Raw genomic sequence first — 20,637 nt, 5'->3', positions numbered from 1 at the left:
ATGAACACCTGATTATTTATTTTTCACCTCTAAAGAGCATCTAATTTTCTGGTAGGATGCTGGTCTATACGGACCCTTAAAAACTCCTTCCTTTCTTGTACTCTCTTCTCTTTGTTAGGTTATCAGCCTCTCAAAGAAGCATTTGATTCCAGAAAGAAAATTCTTGGTGACTCATTTTATGTGCGTACTAACCTGAGCCTCCTGGAGCTCTCAAACCCTTATGCTCTATGTGTGAAGTGTCGAGAGATCCTTCATGTTACTGACACCTTGTATAAGGGGCAGTTGGAATGGTACTGTGCTCGGGTGGACCCTTTCACACTTCGAGACTTGGACAAAGGCACAATACCCAACTACAACAGGTAATCATCCTGGGGCATGTGCCCCTTGTTCACGCATTACAATTATTATTTTGTGCTGCAAAAGGGGGAAAATAACAGACCACACCCCTTCCCCCCCCTTTATCATTGTTGTTTGCTCCTCAGAATTGTGTACCACAGGATGGGCAACTGTATAATTTTTTTAAACAAACAAACAGGAAATTGGTCAATTCATACATTTGGGTGGGATCCAGGTTAAGTTAAATTGTATAGCTACTTCATTCTGCCACCATTGTGAGGGAAAAACATGGTCCATTAAACTGAGCATACCAGAAATAGGCAGCTGATCATCTGACTTCATATTACTCCGAGATTAATGTAGTGATTTCTCTACTACGGTAGTCATTCGGTTGCTCCTGGTTCGGCCCGGATCAGGCAAAATGGTAGTGGCACGAGTGAACCACTAGCGCCGGGATTCGCAACCCACCTCTGATTCGGTGGGAAGAAATCAATGTAGCCCTGTCATACTTCCCATTCTGTCAAGGCATAGATTAAAAAATGGTGATTTGCCAGCAAATTTTATGCTTCTGTAGTGTATAATACAAGATGGAATTGCTCTCAGATGCCTTTTGTTGGTAACTGTCTTACTCCAATCCCATTTGGGATTTTGTTTCTTTATCTTAGTGTAGTGTTACATTGTATTATGGGAAAACATAAAATTCAGCTTTTCACCTGAAGGGTAGATCTATGCAAATAGAGGCAGCCTTGATTCTCAATGGTTTCCATTGTGATCTAAAGGACAAAAGAGAAAGGCTGGCAAAAGACCAGGACTTCCAGCTTTGTGACATGCATGGCAGCATTTTAAGGATGGAGGGGAGGGCCGATGAAACTATTTTGCTGTCTTCTATATAATGTTTTGAAAATGAAAATTTAAGGTACCCTGTTGTGGAATACTATTACATGGAAGACACAAGATAGCTCTTTATTAAGAGGCATTTCCCCAGGAGGTATAATAGGAACTAGCACATCATTCTGAGAAATGGGGGTTGGAGTTAGTAACAACCTCCTGTTCTGGTGTTCTATAAAATGGAGAGCTATAGTCATAGCTTTTAGTCACCAAATGATTATAAAAATGACAGCTTTTTGGCGTTGGTATGTTTTGGGATATCTCTAGAGAGTACTTGGCATTTGTTCTGTTTCATTTTAGGCTGCCAAGGGTCTGATTTTCAACTGATGTCATTCTTTCAGGGCTTACCAGCTCTTGAAGATACAGGTAGCAATGTGGCAGAAAAGCTGCAGGAATAAGGTGAGCTGGAAGTGAGAGACTGGGGACGATGGATGGGTTACCTAGAAAGAACTAATAGTTCATCATTGATTGGAATTGCCATCCAGCATATCTGGAGGCCACCAAGGTGGAGAAGGTTAATTTTACTCATCTATATTCTGCATCACCAACAATGAAAGGTGACTGCAAATATTGCTCTTCTTTCCACTAACCCAGATAAATGTAGCTTGAATACTGAACAGCGAGAGAAGAGTATTTTATACAAGTTCAGAAGGACTTTTTTTCTTATTATTACATCATATTATTAGGGTACAAATCCTTATTGTTGTTAGCCATAATTGAATCTGTTCTTTCATCTAAGGGTCTCAACCTGGCATAAACCTGGCATAAATTATCCAAATTTATTCTGCCCTGTGAAATGGGCTAAACTGAGCTAAAGATTGAATGGCACAAGGTCATCAAAGGAACTATTTAACTGTGGGTGATTTGACCCCATTTTCTTTATTCTAAGTTCTGCATTCTATCTATTACATCATAACACATGAAGTCCCAGTTGAACTAAAGTCAGAATTATTACTTTGTCTTTATTCTATATAAATAAACTCATTTTCATCCTCAGTCGAGTGCAGGGGCCAATTTGTTAGAATCTGATAAATAATCTGTTATTCATATTCCACTGTTTTCCTATTTGCTTCCTATTTTATATTTTATTTTATCTTATAATTCAATAAAAATATTAATAACAAGAATTGGATTAATAATCAATGTTAAAAATAAAGAAGTAAGGAACCGGAAAGCTGATTTCCTACCATATTGGTAAAGTAAAAATACTTTATGAGGTAGTAAGAACTCTGTATGGTAGTACATTAGTGGTAGTTATTTCTGTGGTGTGTTTTCTTTCTGGAGCTGAAAAAATATGAATTTTTCTATTTTATTTATTTACCCTTTGTATTTCTTAACTTGCCCATCTTCCTTAGAGACTGACATTTTTTTTCCTTTAGATTCCTCTAAAACTAGTGCTATGCCCTACCTTTCTCAGCGAGCTGCATCACGACAGTCTACTTAGCTTCCAATAATAAATATGTGGGTGTAATTTTTGCTGGCATCTGAATAAAGCATTCTTTGTGTTTCTTCTTTTTCCTTTCTTCTCCCTTTCTCTTGGTTCTTTTAGCTGAAGAAACGGACCTTGAAACAGCTTCGCCTGGTGAAATTCAAGAAACAGGATGAGAACCCTTGGTTGGACTCTTGCCCAGGTGAACTGTGATTTTTCTTATGTCCGTTCACAGATAGATGGAAGAAGCTTAAAGTTGTACTTCCATTTTAGATTAGTAACTTCTCAGGGACAGTTCTCCTACCAGGAGGTGTACTCTACATTTTGGGACATTAAACCTTCGCACGTTCATAAGAAGTTAAAAATCGATGCTTTATTAAGATTCTTAGCCTGCCTTTGAATCATGCCATCAGGACAGTTTACAATAAAATATTAAAAGCCTGGTAAATAATTAACATACGCAAATAAATGTAAAACCAGGGAGTCTTCTAAAATCAGCATACAAATAATGCACTGTATCAAACATCCTAAAATAAGTTAAAGGGGTAATAGAAAGAAAAATCAGCAGGCACCAGAAAGACATTGGATTAGGTGGCAGGTGAATCTTCCCGGGAAAGTATTTTCAGTGCCATTATAGCTCAGTTGATGAAGAATTCTTTCTCCTTATAACTATCACAAATGACTGGGGAGAAGAGGCTCTGATGAAGATCCAAAATAAGAATATGTTGTAAATCCAGTGTGTATAGTACCTTTGTCTGTGAGTGTGCATGTATGGGGAGATAATAATGGAAACGTAGACTACTATGTGTAATTGAGAGTTTAGGATCTTTCTTGCAATACACTATTTCTCAGTGGAACAATTTACATTGTCTTTATATGCATGTACATATTCAGAGGTTTCTCCAATCTAGTGCTTTCCAAATATACTATTCTGAAAATCCTGTTACTCTCGACCTGCTGCCTGGGCACAATAGATATGTACTTCAGTATATCAAGTGGCTACCAGAGTGTAGATCTTTGCTTCATGGTACCACACATTCCTTCATGTATGTTGAACAGGGTGCTGCTTATTTGTTTTTAATCTTGGAACATGGCTGCTTTAATTTGTAGCATTTAGACAGTAGTGATTGAAGTAATGCATGACCCAAACAGCTCCACCCCTTCTTTGCAAATAGATATACAACTAGAAGTAGTGTTCGACTTAATGACCATAATTGAGCCCAAGGTTTCTATTGCTAAGCAAAGCAGTTGTTAAGTGAGCTTTGCCCCATCTTACAAGCTTTTTTTGGCGACAGTTGTTAAGCAAATCATTGCAGTTGTTAAGTAAATCATGCAGTCATTAAGTGAATCTGGATTCCCCCATTAACTTTGCTTGTTGAAAGCCAGCTGAGAAGGTTACAAATGATAATTATAGTGCCATAAATACTTGCCAGTTACCAAGCATTTGAAGTTTGATCACGTAACCATGGGAATAGTTCCCTAGAGCTGGGAACGACTAGCACATATGTGCAAGGGGAACCTTTACCTTTAAACATGGAAATACTGCAATGGCCATAAGTGTGGAAACTGGTCATCAGTCATTTTTTTTCAGTGACTTTGCAACTTTGAACAATCACTAAACAAATAGTTGTAAGTCAAGGACTACCTATATTAGAAACACAAGAATCCTCCTTATATGGTATCACGATTCTTCCCTGGCTAAACTTGTATATAGAAAACGTCTCTCCCATCAATCATTGCCTTCTACCTACAGTTGGAGTTGAAAAGCCATACAGTCTGGTCCATCCTGTGGTGGTTCAGAACCGTCGCCCCGTCATGCTTTCCCCTGGATGCTTAGCCCCTCTGCTCCTAAGGAACCTTCTGGGCCTCCCTTCTTCAAGCCATGATTTCTGCCTCAGCCCAGCAGGTAAGCTAACATACGGAGTGTCCTAGATCGGGATTATCCTTCACTTAGTCCTCCAGGGAAAGTTTGAAGGCAAATGAGTTTCCAGGCAGAAGAAGAACATCATGGCTTCAAAATCTAAGGGACTGGTTTGGACAAAACTCAGCAGCATTTTTTCATGTGGCTGTTGACAAAAATAGGATGGCCAACGTGATTGCCAACATCCTATGATGGATATGGCACAACAACAACAACAAGAAGATCAGGATTTCTAACTCAGAGTCACTCCAGGATGTGAACTTCTGAGTGGAATGTGGGTAGCCCCTGACTTACGACCACAACTGAGTCCAACATTTCTGTCACTAAGTGAGGCATTTGTTAAGTGAGTTTTGCCTCATTTTATGACCTTTCTTGCCATAGCTGATAAGCGAATCACTGCGGCTGTTTTGTTAGTGACATAGTTGTTAAGTGAATCTGGCTTGCTCATTGACTTGTCTTGTCAGAAGGCTGCAGAAAGTGATCCCATGACTCCAGGACACTCCAACTGTCATAAATATGAGTCAGTTGCCAAGTGTCTGAATTTTGATCATGTGGCCAAACAAGTCGTAAGTGTGGAAAAAAGTCATCAGTCACTTTTTGCAATGCCGTTGTAACTTTGAACGGTCACTAAGCAAAACTGTTGCAAGTCAAGGACTATCTGTAATTTCCCTTTCTTATTAGGAAGCACATGAGCAGTTTGTTTGTTTCCGAGAGTGGCTCCCCATTCTGCATCTTGAAGAGAAGCAGAACATACTTTCAAAGGAGGCCTCTTGTATTTCAGCCCATGCTTGCTGTTTCCACAGTGCAAAAAGTTAACCATCTGGGCCCGAAAAATCAAATTCTGAGACACTGCATTCATTTATAGAAAATAGAAACCACATCAGCCCATTTGAATGCCCTGCGAGATTGGCAACAAAAAGGTCTTCTTTTCCTAAGAGCTTCATCTGCTAATGCTACATTTTCTTATCTAGGCTTCCTTAAAAAGCATGAAGCAGAGTCTTGGTCCCCGCAAAACCTCTTTTATTTACGTGACAGTGAATTCTTTTCATTCACAATTCAGCAAGGTTTATAAACATGAACACTATCTCACTTGGCAAGCTGCCAGATAACTAGTTTCCAAATGCAGGGCAAGGCAACACTTGGCACAGAGTCTATTATAGTCACAAACAAAACTTTCCACTCTTGAAACAACCAAAGGAACAAATTGTTTCCTGCAAATGCCCACTCCCTGTTTGTTCCCCTTTTGTTTCCTATGGGATAGGCTAATAACCTCCAAGGTGTGGCTTTACTCCCAAGTCAACCCTGCTTTCTTATTTGCTCTTGTCTTCTGGCAGCTCTGCACATGCGCACACTGGAAACAGGCTCCAACTGTTCCTCTGCCTCACTGCTATCTAGCTCACTCTCTGCCTCTGATGCAGAGCCCTCGTCTGAGCTTTCCTCAGCCCCCAGGACTGGCCCATGTTCCTCCCCAACATCCTCACTGTCTGACTCTGCTGCCAGTTTTGCTGGCTGCGGGCAGGCCACAACACAATCATTTGCATGGCAGGTTGAAATCCACCCATAGCTGGGGGGCAATTGAGATAATATTTAGACCATATGCACAATAGAACACATAGGAAACTCCTTCTGAGAGCAGAATCCTTGGATAGGTCTTGGATAAGAAAAATGGCTTTCACTTCATAGATCTTCTTACAAAAAACATTGGAAATTACGATGTAGTACAAATTCTTTATCTAGACAACTTTGTCTTCTATTAATTGTGGTCTTTCTAAGAGCTTTCTTTTATTGCTGCTATCTTTTGCTGTCTTTCTCAACACAAACTTTTTTCCTTCCCTGATGACAATGTGTGAGAATAAAGGGAGTCATCCTTTGGAGGAAAAACTAGAATACTGAATAAACTAATCTGCAGTTTATTTCTTTGCAGTCATAGCAAATGTATTGGTAATGATGCCACCCCCTTAACCATTTCTTCTGAATCTCCATGCTCCTATTATCTTACAGGAATGCTTTGTATGTCATATGATGGGATATTATCCAATCATCCGTGTTGCATATTTTAAGATGTGTCCAATTGACCTTGTGTGGGATGATCCCATTTTGCCTTTTGTTTCAAGACAATAAAAATGTCTTGGGCTAACCCCATTTCACCTCCCCCCCCCAATCCTAGTATTTAGCAGACTCCATTCCAGACTGCAGGATTAGGTTTTAATCCTCTGAATACTTAATGGGAAGTAAATACCATTTATTCTGATTAAAGATGCATAGGAGGATTGAGGGTGACTGTCTTAACTTATAACTTGGAGGCTTTTTGTGGCATTCAGCCCATGCTTCTTAGTGCTATTCTCCCTTCCATATGTTTTACTATCCATCTTTTGTTGTCGCCTCTTTTCACAGATAACCTTGCAAACCAAAGAGCATTCTGTGCTTCTTCCAAGAATGTTGTTAATGCTGAGAAGCTCTCTCAGGCTCAGAGGGACCGTGGGATGATCCACACGATCCAAGAAGCTATTAAAAAGGTAAGGAAACGGGGACTAGCAGTCCCCACTACTGAGAGGTGGGGTGGTGGTGGTGAATTGATTTTATATTTGTTAGATTTATATCCACCCTTTTGTTCAGGAATTCAAGTTAGTGTGTACTCCTCCCATCCACTACAACAAACCTGTGAGGTAGGTTGGGTTGTGAGAGAATGGCTTAGCCCTGCACCCATGCCTTTGTGCATTGGAACCAGTGCAGCATTGGGATCTCAGACTTGATGCGTTGTATGGGCTTGCTTTAGTGTGGGAACTGTATAAATTAAACAAACGGGCTATAATTTGCTATAATACTGCTCGTGTTAAGTGCTAATGTTGCAAATTTAATGTCACGAAGAGACTGATGGCCCATAGGCTCTTTGCTGGTAGATTAAAAATGCAAGATCAGCGAAATAGACAATGGAAGGTATAAAGCAGCCTTCTCAAAGTATGCTTTTCGGATCTGATGACAGTGCACATAATCCACCAGCCATCAGAGGGATGCCAGTTCAGGAAGATTAGTATAAGCTTATCAGAATAGAGAAAAACAAGAGGGACACCCCCCCCCCTGTGTGAATGGGAGAAAAATGTGGTCCAATCTCGGACAACCTTACGGAATTCAGTCAATAAAATAGAATGAAGGTAACAAATAAAAGGATTGGTAACTATTTGTGGCAGGGATCTTATGGTTCTGAGAGCAAGCCAAAATTTATTAAGATGAAGCTATCCCAGCCTTCTGGATGACAATTGAGAACATTTATCCTGCTTAAAATCCTCCTTTTGAGTGGCTGATACATGGAATTACATAAAAAGCATAAGAATGTGGGCAACCACTTTGCAGAAGTTCAATGAATTCCTATTAAGTTGTGCCTGGTTACTGATTTCTGTGTGAGAACCAGCACTGCTCAGATCATGATTTCATCTTGTTAATTTTTTCTTTCTCTGACCTTTGCTGAGCTCATGGGACATATATACAGCATCTGTGGGAATATTTAGTCTTCAGATAACTCAGAAGACACTTTGTCTCTGAAAGAGTCCAAATTTAATGTAGAGATATAATAGACAATACTGTGTCTATTATATCAGTTGGCTCGGCCCTTCAGTTCTTTTTTCTTCCTTGTAAGTTGGTTGTAAATGTCATCTTTTAATGGAATTACTATTGGAAAAGCAATGATTTTTCATACTATGGGATTTGATTTAATATAACTAATCTGAAATAGGTTATTTCTTTTCCATCTGAATCACTAAATCTGTTGGATTTCTTCACAGAACCAACACTGTCTGCTGGAACTGGAGGTCCAGCTGGTAAAGGACCTAATCAAAAGTGAAATATATCCCATCATTATCCATGTTAAAGTCACTGAGAAAAAGATCAAAGGAGTCAGGTATGAATGAAAGCTCTTCTCAGAATTGGAATGTGGGTGGAAAGAGCAACTGTCTTTCCAAATATAAGGCAGAGCTAAAGGGTAGAAGAGAAACTGCTATCAAACAAGTGTCATAGGATGGATGGGCAGAATTTAATCTTGCAGAATCTATTTTATATCTGCTAATACCCTAAGATTCATTAAGAAGATCTTGGAACAAACGATGAATATTAGATGGATGCTAGGAAATAAATCTGCATGCCAAATTCATTATGCCACCTAAATATATAAATACCCAGATCAATCAATACATTGTACATCACCAAAGATCTATTCGTTTTAGATCAATATTCTCTCCACCCCTTCCAAATCTCATCTTGACTAATTTATAGGGCTTATTTGGATGGCGGTTGTATTCGTTGCAGTTGAAGTAATTCTCAATAAATATGATGAATTAAAAATACAGTATAGCATAGTGATAACCATGCTAGTTTTCAACTCAACGTTTTCAACGATATCTTTCATGTTCTGCAGCCAGTACATTTGGAAGTGATCAGAAAAGAAACAGTTCTCAGGATATTCAGTGGTGGACTGGTGAGGGCATCAGGCTAGATATTAGCAGAAGGTGAGTTCTAGATCTGTCTCTAGTCACCTACCCTAAGTTTTAGGAAAGAAGCAATGGCAATCCACTTCTGAAAATCCTTGCCAAGAAAACTGCAGGGACTTCTCAAGGCAGTCTCCATGAATTGAACATAATTAAATACAAGAAGAAAAATTACTACTGAACCCTAAACAGCGATATTTGACTACCAATTATACCCTGGCATTTACAGTTTGTAGTATAGTAAACCTTCAATTTCATGGACTAATGTGGAAAGGTCCTTTAAATAGCAAATGGCATTATGGCATTTTATGCATGAATGAAAAGAGTATAATATGCATGAAATGTACAAAAATGTACAAATAGTGTCTGGAATGATTCATCAAGCAACAGACTTTCAGATGTTCAGGCAGCTTACTGCCAACAGGTTGAATTTTCAATATGTGTTGTGATGGATCCAAACGGCTGGGAACCAAATATTTCTGACAAGGAAAGAGATGTTCTGATATCTGTGTTCAGCACAAAATACGTACAAAAACACTTGGCTTAAGGTTTTAGTTTAATATAAGTGTAAAGCCAGACATGTAGCTTAATTAAGAAATTGTGGTTAAGCAATTGATAAGTTAGCATAAAGAATGAATCTAGCCAATGAGTAAGAGCAGTTAACTTTCCTTGGATGATATATGACTGCCCTTATCTGTTTTGTCCGGAAATTGCCACCTCAACAATATGCATTTGCTATAGTTTATTTACAGTTGCATGGAAGGAGCACTAAGAAACAGTTGGCTTAGCTAGAGATCTGAACGAATTAATATTGACTTTATATAAATATCCCTCACCTATTGCCAGTTCTCCTTGTCATTCTTTCTGTATATGGAAATGTTTTAATCTCTATATTAAAAAAAAACCCACTCCAGATAAGAAGTAAAAATTATTTTTTATTTTAAATTAGACTACTGATCCATCTTGCTTAGTACCGGTATTGGCAACATTTACTAGCACTTTCCCAAAATTTAAATACTCTTGCTTGGGGACATATATTCTATTTAGCCAAGCACCTCCCTCAATATATCATGAATGACCAGGTTCCTTCTGGCTTTTTCAGGACTTGACTTGTCAGAGCAAAAGGCTGCTCTCAGCTATTATTGTTCAATAACAATATTATAATTTGTAATATTGCACTAATATAATTATTGATGCTAATAGCAGCCAAAGAATTTGTACAGTGGCCCATCTGTCAAGCAGTACAAGGATTGCAAATTTAGAATTACTGGGATTTCTGGAAAGATTTTTATTGCTATTAGAGTAATGCAACATAATCCTGAAAGCCTGTCAAAGCAATTTTCCCAATCAACGGTTACCTAGTGTAATTATGGTGGAATTGCTCTGAATGCCCTTTTCCTTCTTTCCTGGCCTAAGGAATTGCTTCTTTAACAGCACTGTTTCCTCCTTAACTTTCTTATGATCTGTTTGACCAGGGGTATCAAACTCAAGGACTGCAGGCTGGATGCTTAGATCTGGCCCGCAGAGCTGGCCTGGAAATAGCAAAGGACTGGCTGCAGTGCCTCGGCTAGCAAAAATGGGGCCGGCACCAGCACTAGTCCCTGCGTCCTCTTGTTATGGCCTGCCAGCAGCCAGCAGAGCTGAAAGCAGATTTGGACAGTAAGGAGGTTGGGGAGGAACATGGGCCAGTCCTGGAATCTGGGGAAGGTTCTGATGAGAGCTCTGTGTCGGAGGCAGAGGGGGCCAGAGCTGTTTGCCAGTTAGCGGCTGCCTTCAGAGGCAGACAACAGTGAGGCAGACGAACAGCTGGAGCCTGTTCCCAGTGTGCACATGCACAGAGTTGCCAGATGAAGGGAACAGCTGAAGAACAGGAGTTGACTTGGGAGTAAGGCCACAGGTTGATGATGAATGGCCCCTCCCAGATGAAATAAAAGAGGAGCAATAGGGGAGTGGGGTTTGCAGGAGACAATTAGTTTGATTAATTGGCTCATGACTCTCCGAGACTCCTTGCCAAGTTTTGCAGATATTGGCCTGGCAGCTCTCTACGACAGATAAGGTCTGTGACTATAAATACTCCCCTGAAAGACTTTGCTCTATGTGAATGAGAAGAATGCACATTAAATTAATAAAAGGGCTTTTTGTTGGGACAAGGAGTTTGCTTCATGCTCTTGGGAAGCCTAGGTCAGAACAACTCTGACTCTGAGATACCTCATGTGCTTTTAATGACCTATGCATTCGATTAACAAATGCATTGGGGAAAGCAGGGGTGATTACATTCATTTAATGTGATTCAATCAAATTTGCAAGCTCTGTTACATTCATAACTCGAGGATTATCTGTATAATGAGAGTGAATGAGGGTCTCAGGCAAGTACTGCCTTAGAACTTAGCTCCCCGATGCACCCACCAAACCTCAAAAGTCAAAACACCCTGATGTGGCCGTCAATGAAATCGAGTTTAACGCCCCCTGTATTAGACATTACATCACACCATCAGTTCTTGGGGTTAGAACATTAGACTTAACATATGCTTTACTAAACCTCCATCAACAAAAATGTCATCAGTCTCTAAAAAGCTACATGATTAATGCTGCATTTCTCTTCTGTGTTCTTTCTAGGAGCCTATTAGGGAAGCCAGGGCCGCGAGAATCTGAGGTGCTGAAGAAATGTCAGAGAGATGAATGGGTTCTCCATACTTTACCCTGTTCATGGGTATGGGTAGATCCTCAATCCTGGAGCAGCGCAGAGGACCTAGTAAAAGTGGTACGGGCTCACATCTTCCAGGAACAAACCAGGATGGTGTGGGTTGAAGAGAATGATATGTGATAGATGACACTGGTGTGTTCACTCACGCAGAAGAATGGCCTCTGCAGGACAGAGGCATAGGCTCTATAACCCACCAACATTGCCTTGTATTTGTCATTTACCTCACATAAAGTGGACATTTGGTATATGCAGCATGTTCATGATCAGGGTTTTTTTTTCTTAAGCCAAAAAATTGGGGGTGAATGAATGAATGAATGGATATAAATAAAAGGAAAACTATGGCTAAAACTATTGGTTTTGATTTTGTGTAGTTTCATATGTTTCAACTATAATTAATTTTTTCCACTTCCATCAATTGATAATTTTAATATGCTTTACAAACATATACATAAACATTTTCCACATATGTTCTTGTTAGACATATTTTTGCTAGTCCTTCTCCACAACATATTTTACATGTGGATTATATACACTTTTGTTAATAGTTTTATTAGGTAATTAAATTGGAGAACCATTTTGAAAAATCTGGAGACATGCAAATTAATACATAATTGTTTTTTTTAATTCTTGCATTGATACAACATGTAGCGGATACTAGCTAATCCTGAATATCTAAGCAGAGATAGATGAAAGAGTACCAGAAAATCCTGAGGCTATAGGCTACTCTGGGAATTCAATTTCTTTTTAAAAAATCCTGAAAGATGGTAATGACAAACCACTTCTGTATTGTTCCCGAAAAAAACACTTGAATATGTCAACGAAATCACCAGCAATAGAGCCAATTCAGGAAGTTTGCGTTATCTTGCATTAAATGTGGCCAATGAAACTTGCATTAATATGGGAACTTAGAATTGTCACTATTATTGTCTGATTAGCAGGGCTGATTCTACCATCAGGCAGAGTAGGGTTACTTTTCTAAAAATCTAGTTTAAGATAATCATGAAATTCTAACAAGCTATATATAAAATTGCAGTCTTCAATTCATTGTTTTGTTTGTTTGTTTGTTTATTGGATTTATATGCCGCTCTTCTCCCAAAGGACTCAGGGCGGCGTACAACATTAAAAAAACACATTACAAAAGTTAAAAAGGAAATTAAATAAAGTATCCAAAAACAAACCCAATTAATAACAATACAATTTTAAAAATTAGATTAAAATTAACAATTAAATTAATTATTTATTTTATTCTGTTCAGGCCAGGCCAGCTTGCTGGAAAAGCCAACTTTTTAGGGTGCGTCGGAAGGACCGGAGGTCGGGGATTATAGGAAGCTCCAGGGGCAGCTCATTCCAGAGGGAAGGCGCTCCCACAGAAAGGCTCTCCCCCTGGGGGTTGCTAGCCGATACTGTTTGGCCGACAGCACCCTGAGGAGGCCAACTCTGTGGGATCTCACTGGGCGATGGGAGGCTACTGGTGGCAGTAGGTGGTCTCGCAGGTACCCTGGGCCTAAGCCATGGAGCGCTTTAAAGGTCATAATTAGTACCTTGAAGCACACCTGGAAAACAACCCGCAACCAGTGCAGGCCACCTAAAAAGGGTGTAACATTGGAGCACCTAGGTACCCCCATGATAACCCGCGCGGCTGCATTCTGGACCAGCTGAAGCCTCCGGGTGCTCTTCAACGGCAGCCCCATGTAGAGAGCATTGAAGTAATCCAGATGAGAAAGGACGAGGGCATGAGTGACTGTGCACAGAGCATCCCGATCCAGAAAGGGGCGCAACTGACATACCAGGCGAACCTGGTAAAAGGCCCCCCTGGTCACGGCCATCAGATGTTCTTCTAAACTAAGCCGCATATCCAGGAGGACTCCCAGATTGCGGGCCCTCTCTGAGGGGGCTAAAATTTCTCTCCCTATCATCAAAGATGGAACAAATTGGGATGACGGAAACTACAGCCACTCAAGTCTTGGAGGGATTGAGCTTGAGCCTGTTCCTCCCCATCCAGATCCGCACAGCCTCCAGGCATCGGGACATCATGTCGAGGGCATCATTTGGGTGGCTTGAGGTAGAGATGAAAAGTTGTGTATCATCAGCATATTGATGATACCGTACCCCAAAACCACGGATAATCTCACCCAGTGGTTTCATATATATGTTGAACAGGAGGAGTAAGAGAACCGACCCCTGGGGCACCCCACAAGTGACGCGCCTCGGGGTCAATCCCTGTCCTCCAGTCAACACGAACTGCAACTGATCTGACAGGTAGGAGGAGAACCACCGTAAAACGGTGCACCCCACTCCCAACCCCCCAAGTCGTTGCAGTAGAATACCATGGTCGATGGTATCAAAAGCCGCTGAGAGGTCTAATAGGACCAGGACAGAGGAGCAGGCCCTGTCCCGGGCCCGCCGGAGATCATCAACCAACATGACCAATGCTGTCTCCGTGCTGTACCCGGGCCTGAAACCCGACTGAAACGGATCCAGGTAGGCAGCTTCAGCCAGGTACTGGGGAAGCTGATGTGCTACCACACTCTCGACAACCTTCGCTTTTGCTCTTGAGATCAGCTCGAAATTTTCTCCCCCAAAGTCTAAGAAAAAAAAATCTAGGTCTTGACTATCTTTATGTAGGGAGATCAGGAGATCATTTGTTGCATTATCTCAGCTAACAAAATCTCTTCTAGATTGTGACAGGGATGTTTGCAAGCGGTATATTGGGCCACCTCAATGAACAGTTGAAGCAGAGTTGATCGGCTTTCTTTGGCCGATCTGCCTTGTGAATGAAGGCACTGTTGCCTAGTGAATCAAAGTGACTGTTCCACTGATTAAAACTACTTCAGAGAATATTTCAAAGGGGTGCTGTAGAGCATAAAGAAGATGATCAAGATGCCCTTGATAGAAATATGCAGGTACTGTTAGGCAAATGGGCTGCAACAAACATTCAGAAGCAGCTCAGGCCTGATTCTTACGCAGAAAGACAGCACAGTCAGATTTGCAAATTCTGTTATAATAATCAATCTCAATAAAATTGTTTTAATCTCCCTATGGAAAGGATTTCCTAGTCTGGTTAACCAATGGGGCTGATAACTGCTTTGTTGAGCTCTATTAAAGTGAAACTCCCCTTCCAAGAACTGCAAGTCTTTGGGCTGGCCCTATAGGCTTCTACTCTAACTCCCCCAAGTTTTCTTTTCATCTTCCATGTTCCTTATGATTCTTAACTCTTCCTTTACTTCAAGAGAACAGCATGGTTAGGTGTTTGTGGCATGGTTATCTGGAGGACATGTATATAGGCACTGCATCCACACATTTGAGCAGGCAATGGCCTTCAATTGGTATAAAAATAAGCTTGAGAGAGTCTTTTCATTATGCGCTTTATAGCATGTAAATTATTCATGCTCTCCCTTTTTCTGATGACCTGATGCAAAATAAAATAGCATTTGCAGTGAAAATGAATTGTTCATGGTTGTACAAATTAGGAAAAGCATAGCACCACTAAGATTAAAGGAAGTTAAAGCTGCTCAATATAATCTCTTGGGCAAGAGTTGCATTGCCTGTTTTTCTTTAATTGGTTTCATAGATCCTTCTAGGACTTACTTACTAGAGATGTTGCATTTCTGAGCGGGGTCAACGGCACGATTCTCTGTGCAGAGGGAGGCAGAAGAGAAGTCTCTGAAAAATATTAACTCATTGCTTACTCTGGCCTGCTATAAAATAAAAACAATCATGGCTGCTAAGAATATTTAAGTCTGCAACAGACCAATTGCTGGAAGTACTTTATAGAAATCATGTAAAAAATTGTTTAAAGCACCTTTTGGGTTAAGGAAGTGACTTAAATCGCTTCAAAAGAAATGGGACTCTCCTTGCCCCATTCCAACAAATGAAGGTAAACAAAACAGAGTAAGAATTTAAGCAAAATATAAAATTTGACATTTGGACAGTGCAATTTTTACCTTCAGATTTTACTTTGACAAAGTCATCAGAGCATATGCCAGTGAAGCATAGGGCAAAACCAGCATTTCTTAAATGGGACACTCAAGTTCCTGCCTATCTGTAGGCCATTGTTAAAAATTGAAGCAGTGGTTTTACACACACAAGATAGTATTCCATAGGGCCCTGGATGCAAGACGGCTCAAATGTAGACATCCGGTTAGCATGCAGATTGTTATTTTAAAGGGAATCATGTAGGTTCCTGTTACTCAGAAGACCAAGGAGGCCTTAAATGCTGCTTTTGGCTGGTTAACTATATTGTCTTACAGGTTTACCATGTGAAACAGCTCTAGTTCTTTTTGTCTAAGGAGATCTGTCTGCAGGTGTTCTTTGTATCCATGCATTTTCCCATTTCTAAACCTTTGCACATGCACCGTATTTCATATGTTTTCCCCATATTGACAAATCTATGAGACTAAGAAACCCGAGTCAGCATTTGAGGGCTTGAGGAAGAAATCCTTCAGGTCCTTCTCGGCTGAAAGCAAAAACAGGTAAAGGAAGATTAACCATCCACACTCCAGAATGCATAATTGATTATATAGCAGCTGAAATAAGAGTTTAGTGTCATTTAATAAAAGTCATTAAAGATAACATGAAAAAAATGTCTTCCATGGTTAGGCAAGCATCTTCATTAATAGCAAAAATAAAATCTTTCAGTTGATTTCTCTCTCTTGTCCCTTCCTCTTCCATGAGATGCTTCGTTTTCCACGTTCTAGAAATAGTTTAATGGTATTAATCCTGGCTGTGTTTTTTGCCTGAAATTTTGCCAACATTTGAAGAATTCAGGGTCAGAATGCATAAGGACTCATCAGAATTCATTCCAGGTGGGGACTTTGCAATTTGAACTTTGCTTAGGTATATTTACCATGCTGTTTTGGATGATGGGAGTTCTAATTGATCAGATCTATTGATCAGTCATGGGTTTTGAATGAGGTAGCCTCTTGTGGTTCTAACTGTAATTCTGCTGTTGAATGTTAAGTTATGTAAAGTAATGTAAAGTTACTGTAGGTCGTATTGGGTTGCATCATGCTGGAGAGGAGAGATGCCGGCCGTCTTCTCCTTTTGGCTACATATATGTTTCAGCCCTGCATCTCAGTGCCTTGGTTGGAGATTTAATTCATTTAAAAATGCATATCCCTCTTTTCTTTACCACACAGTGTGGCTAATCATATAAGAGTATAAATAAAAATCAGATCTTACTTTAAAAGATGCAAATTGCATCCAGATTAAATATCAAAATCTATTGGATAATAAAACAAATCCCTTAAAAGAAGGGATGCTGGCATATTAGTGCCAGAATGTCAATGCCATAGCAGAGAGGATCTTACTTACCTTCCAGTGGAACTTAATAGTGATGCTATTACTATAGGCAGAAGTTCAGGAACCCAATTAAACTATACAGGAGGATTGTCACCCATAGCAGGGCTGACTTGCCACAGTCTGAAGTCATAGAAGGAACAAACATTACTTGAACAGGTCTTCTTAAGACCAGTGAGTCCAGAGCATTAAATTATATTAATATGCCAACATCTTTTAAGGAGAAGGAAGATAAACGGGATAAATGCAAGGCTCAGTTCAAGCCTCTCAAATACAAAGTGAATGGTACCAGGATGTTGTGAATCCATGCGGCTTTGCTGGATCAAGCTAAATAAGCAGAAGTTTTCTTTTAATTGCATAAGGAGACAGGTTGTGGCATCCTGCACAAATTTGCTTTTCCAGACAGTCTTCCAAGTGTTGCTCTTCTTAAAGTACCTCATTACACCCAACCCTTGAGTTTAGCAAAGCATGGAAGATAGCAGTTGAGTTTGACCGGGAAGGTTTGAAGGATATTTACTGTAGCAGTAAGAATGAAGGATCCAGATGATTTTATGCTGGAAGAGTAATATAATAATAATTTATTACTCATTTAAACAACTAGATGCTGAACAATCAATAAAGAACAATACAGTAAATGGTCCCAGCAATAGGCTTGCTGTCTGTAAATCAAATAGGCAGCAGATATACTAAATTAACAGCACTGGTAGTAGCCCTGTGCAGGCTTCTGGCTCCCAGTCAATTCCTCCACAACATACATCTGCAAATGTCAATGAGTGAGGGTGCACACTGCTGTGTTCTCCAAATCCTAGGAATAAATGCCTAGGGTACAGTTGAGGGGGGACTATTGAATCATATTTATGAATGTTCTACATCGGTCGAGGAAGACGTATTACTGCAGGAAACTCCAGGAAGCTGTTGGAGTTCTTTACTTTTGCATTTTCTGTTCCCACAATCAACCAGTTTTGGGCTCACAGTGATTGCCATTTTCTTAATTCTCAGACTTATTTTTTAAAACATTGAAAACCTGTTTTTGACACAGGTGGTAAGAATCATACTGGTGTGCCAACCGATTCATTCAGTTCTCCAGAGAAATCACGATGACAGCTATATATATGTACAAAATTAGCCACTGCAAAGAAACTATGTGAACTATGGCGTGGCACAAAATCCACCATAATCCACCTAAAGAATATTTGGTTGCAAGGCCTACATATACTTGCCAAATGAAGCATGCTTAAAGCTGAGAGACAGAGCTACCCTGTTTCCCTGAAAATAAGAGCTCTCCGGATAATAAGCTCAATCAGTATTTTAACCCATGTGCTAAAAGAAGCCCTCCCTGGAAATATTGCAACACAGCAGCAGCTATGAAGTGACCATGCTTGCCACCTCCTTCATTTAAAAAAATATAAGACTTCCCTGAAAATAAGGCCAACTACTTATTTCGGGGGTCAAAAGAAAATAAGACCCTGTCTTATTTTTGGGAAAACACAATACATATGGGAGGATGGCAGGATAAAGTAAAGATGAATCATGGAAAAACGAAGTCCCAAAAACATGTGCCAATGGGTAGGTCAACAAATGCCAACCAAGAAAATTTCAGAGACCAATCAGTTTAAGAAGCAGAATACGCCTTCACCAATCTGATGATGTTAAGCTGGCAGAAAAAGAAAAGGATTCAGGTCCCTAAGGGCATGTTGGCTAGAAAGTTCCCATATACAAACAGCATCCCTGAAGTAAATGAACAAGTTACCTGGGAATACATCAACGGCTGCCTTCAGATGAGAACCAGCTGATGGGTAAAAGTGACGAAATGGATTCACTCAGGAAATCAAAATCTGGATACTCATCCAACTATCTCAAGGATGAAAGTATTTGGTTATAAATAGACATTTAACATTAAATATAGCTCATAAGAGATAGAGGAACAATACAAGGCTTCTCTCTAACTTAATGTATGACCTTGAGCTGCTTTCTCATGCTTGTCACTTTTTCAGGACTGAAGTTATTGCTGCTATCCCCTTAACAATTCATCCATTTCTTCATCAAAGTTGTCTTTACATTTCTTAATATGAACTGATTAAATTAGTGCTGTGCAAAAGTTAAAAAAACAACAACAGTTGCCCATCAACCATTTGGAGCAAGCTAAAGAGGAACACAGAAAATGTGCTCCCAACTTTTTCTGTTTATAATAGTTTGAGACAGGACATAATTAACATAATTACTCGGCTATTTCTTTTCAATAATTTTATTATTCTTTATAGTACTGCACCTTTCTTTTACTTGTAGTCTTAAGGCAATGTCTTAGAGTTTTAAAGAGTTGCAAACAGTTGTGGTAAGCATAGTTTTCAATAAAATGTTGTTCCATTGTTTCCGAAAATGGAAAAACCCCCAGATTCACATCTGCCATGTTTTAGAAAGACTACTATACAGGGAGTCCTTGACCTATAACCATTCATTTAGCAACTGTTCAAAGTCTTTCAGCACTGAAACAAAATGACTTAGGAGTGGTTTTCATACTTAACGACCATCACAATATCTCTATGATCACATGTTCAAAATTTAGGTACTTGGGAACTGTATTTGCAATGGTTGCAGCATCCTGGGGTCATGAGAATGCCACTTACAACCTTCCTGGGAGGCTTCTGACAAACATAGTTGGGAGTGGGTGGGGCTGGATTCACTTAATGACTGCAACAAGAAAACTCATTAAAAGTCAGACCCCCAAAACCAAGAAAGGCACATGGTGATTTTTCCAAGCAGATTTCTTCATTGTTCCATACCTATAGGCAGATTTTTTGAAACGCTCTACTATCTATATCAAGTATACACTACATTAGGGAGGGACTGTCTTCACCCTCTTTCCCTATTAAAATATCTGGACTGAGTTGCCTCTTATTCATCTGGAATGCATCCCTCCCTTCTACGTTATTCCATTCCATCACATCAGATGAGGTATGACTTGCTTAATGACCTCATAATAATAGCATTTAGTCTTATAGTGCTCTACAGCAGGGGTGTCAAACTCACGTAGTCATGGCCGTGTCACATGACATATCGGGACTTCCCCCCACTTTGCTAAACTGGGCATGGGCGTGGCCAGCGTGTGACGCTTTTGACCTATGGGCCGCGAGTTTGACAATTCTGATCTACAGCCTCTTTAAGCGGTTTACAGAGTCAACATATTGCACCCAACAATCTGAGTGCTCATTTTACCGACCTTGGAAGGTTGTCATAAGCAACTTTGTGGGCCAAACCTTGAGCCGGTCAGGATCAAATGCCATACTGTATTCTAACCACTGCACCACCATGGCTCAAGTGACTGAATCACTTAGCAATGGAAATTCCTGCGCCAATTGCGGTTGCAAGTCAAGGACTACCTGTATCATGTCTATTCTTTGGACTCACAATTGATCCATTATGTCAGATGTGAGATAGCAGCTTGATGAATAATGAACTCCTTTACATATTGAATTGCATGAGATTTACTCCCAGGGAAATGTGTCTAAAAGGGTTATTTGATTGATCCCATGAGTGACCTATCAATTGCATTTGCATAACAATAGGAACATTGTTTCTGTGGAAA

General features: G+C 40.0%; 1 protein-coding gene across 1 annotated transcript in view; it reads left to right on the top strand.

The window, feature by feature from the left end:
- Nucleotides 1-12,066, top strand: part of CARD10 (caspase recruitment domain family member 10) — a 46,920-nt gene extending 34,854 nt beyond the window's left edge. The window contains exons 16-22 of the mRNA XM_032220704.1: nucleotides 119-359; nucleotides 1,566-1,623; nucleotides 2,774-2,855; nucleotides 4,407-4,559; nucleotides 6,969-7,090; nucleotides 8,354-8,469; nucleotides 11,669-12,066. Coding sequence (XP_032076595.1) covers nucleotides 119-359; nucleotides 1,566-1,623; nucleotides 2,774-2,855; nucleotides 4,407-4,559; nucleotides 6,969-7,090; nucleotides 8,354-8,469; nucleotides 11,669-11,876 — 980 coding nt within the window. The 3' untranslated portion in view covers nucleotides 11,877-12,066. The remainder of the gene's footprint in view (nucleotides 1-118; nucleotides 360-1,565; nucleotides 1,624-2,773; nucleotides 2,856-4,406; nucleotides 4,560-6,968; nucleotides 7,091-8,353; nucleotides 8,470-11,668) is intronic.
- The last annotated feature ends 8,571 nt before the right edge of the window (nucleotides 12,067-20,637 follow it).

Source organism: Thamnophis elegans, chromosome 7, assembly GCF_009769535.1.
Source record: "Thamnophis elegans isolate rThaEle1 chromosome 7, rThaEle1.pri, whole genome shotgun sequence".
Classification (NCBI taxonomy): Eukaryota; Metazoa; Chordata; class Lepidosauria; order Squamata; family Colubridae; genus Thamnophis; species Thamnophis elegans.
Note: the sequence above shows the minus strand (reverse complement) of the source record. Positions and strands in the feature narration are given on the sequence as shown.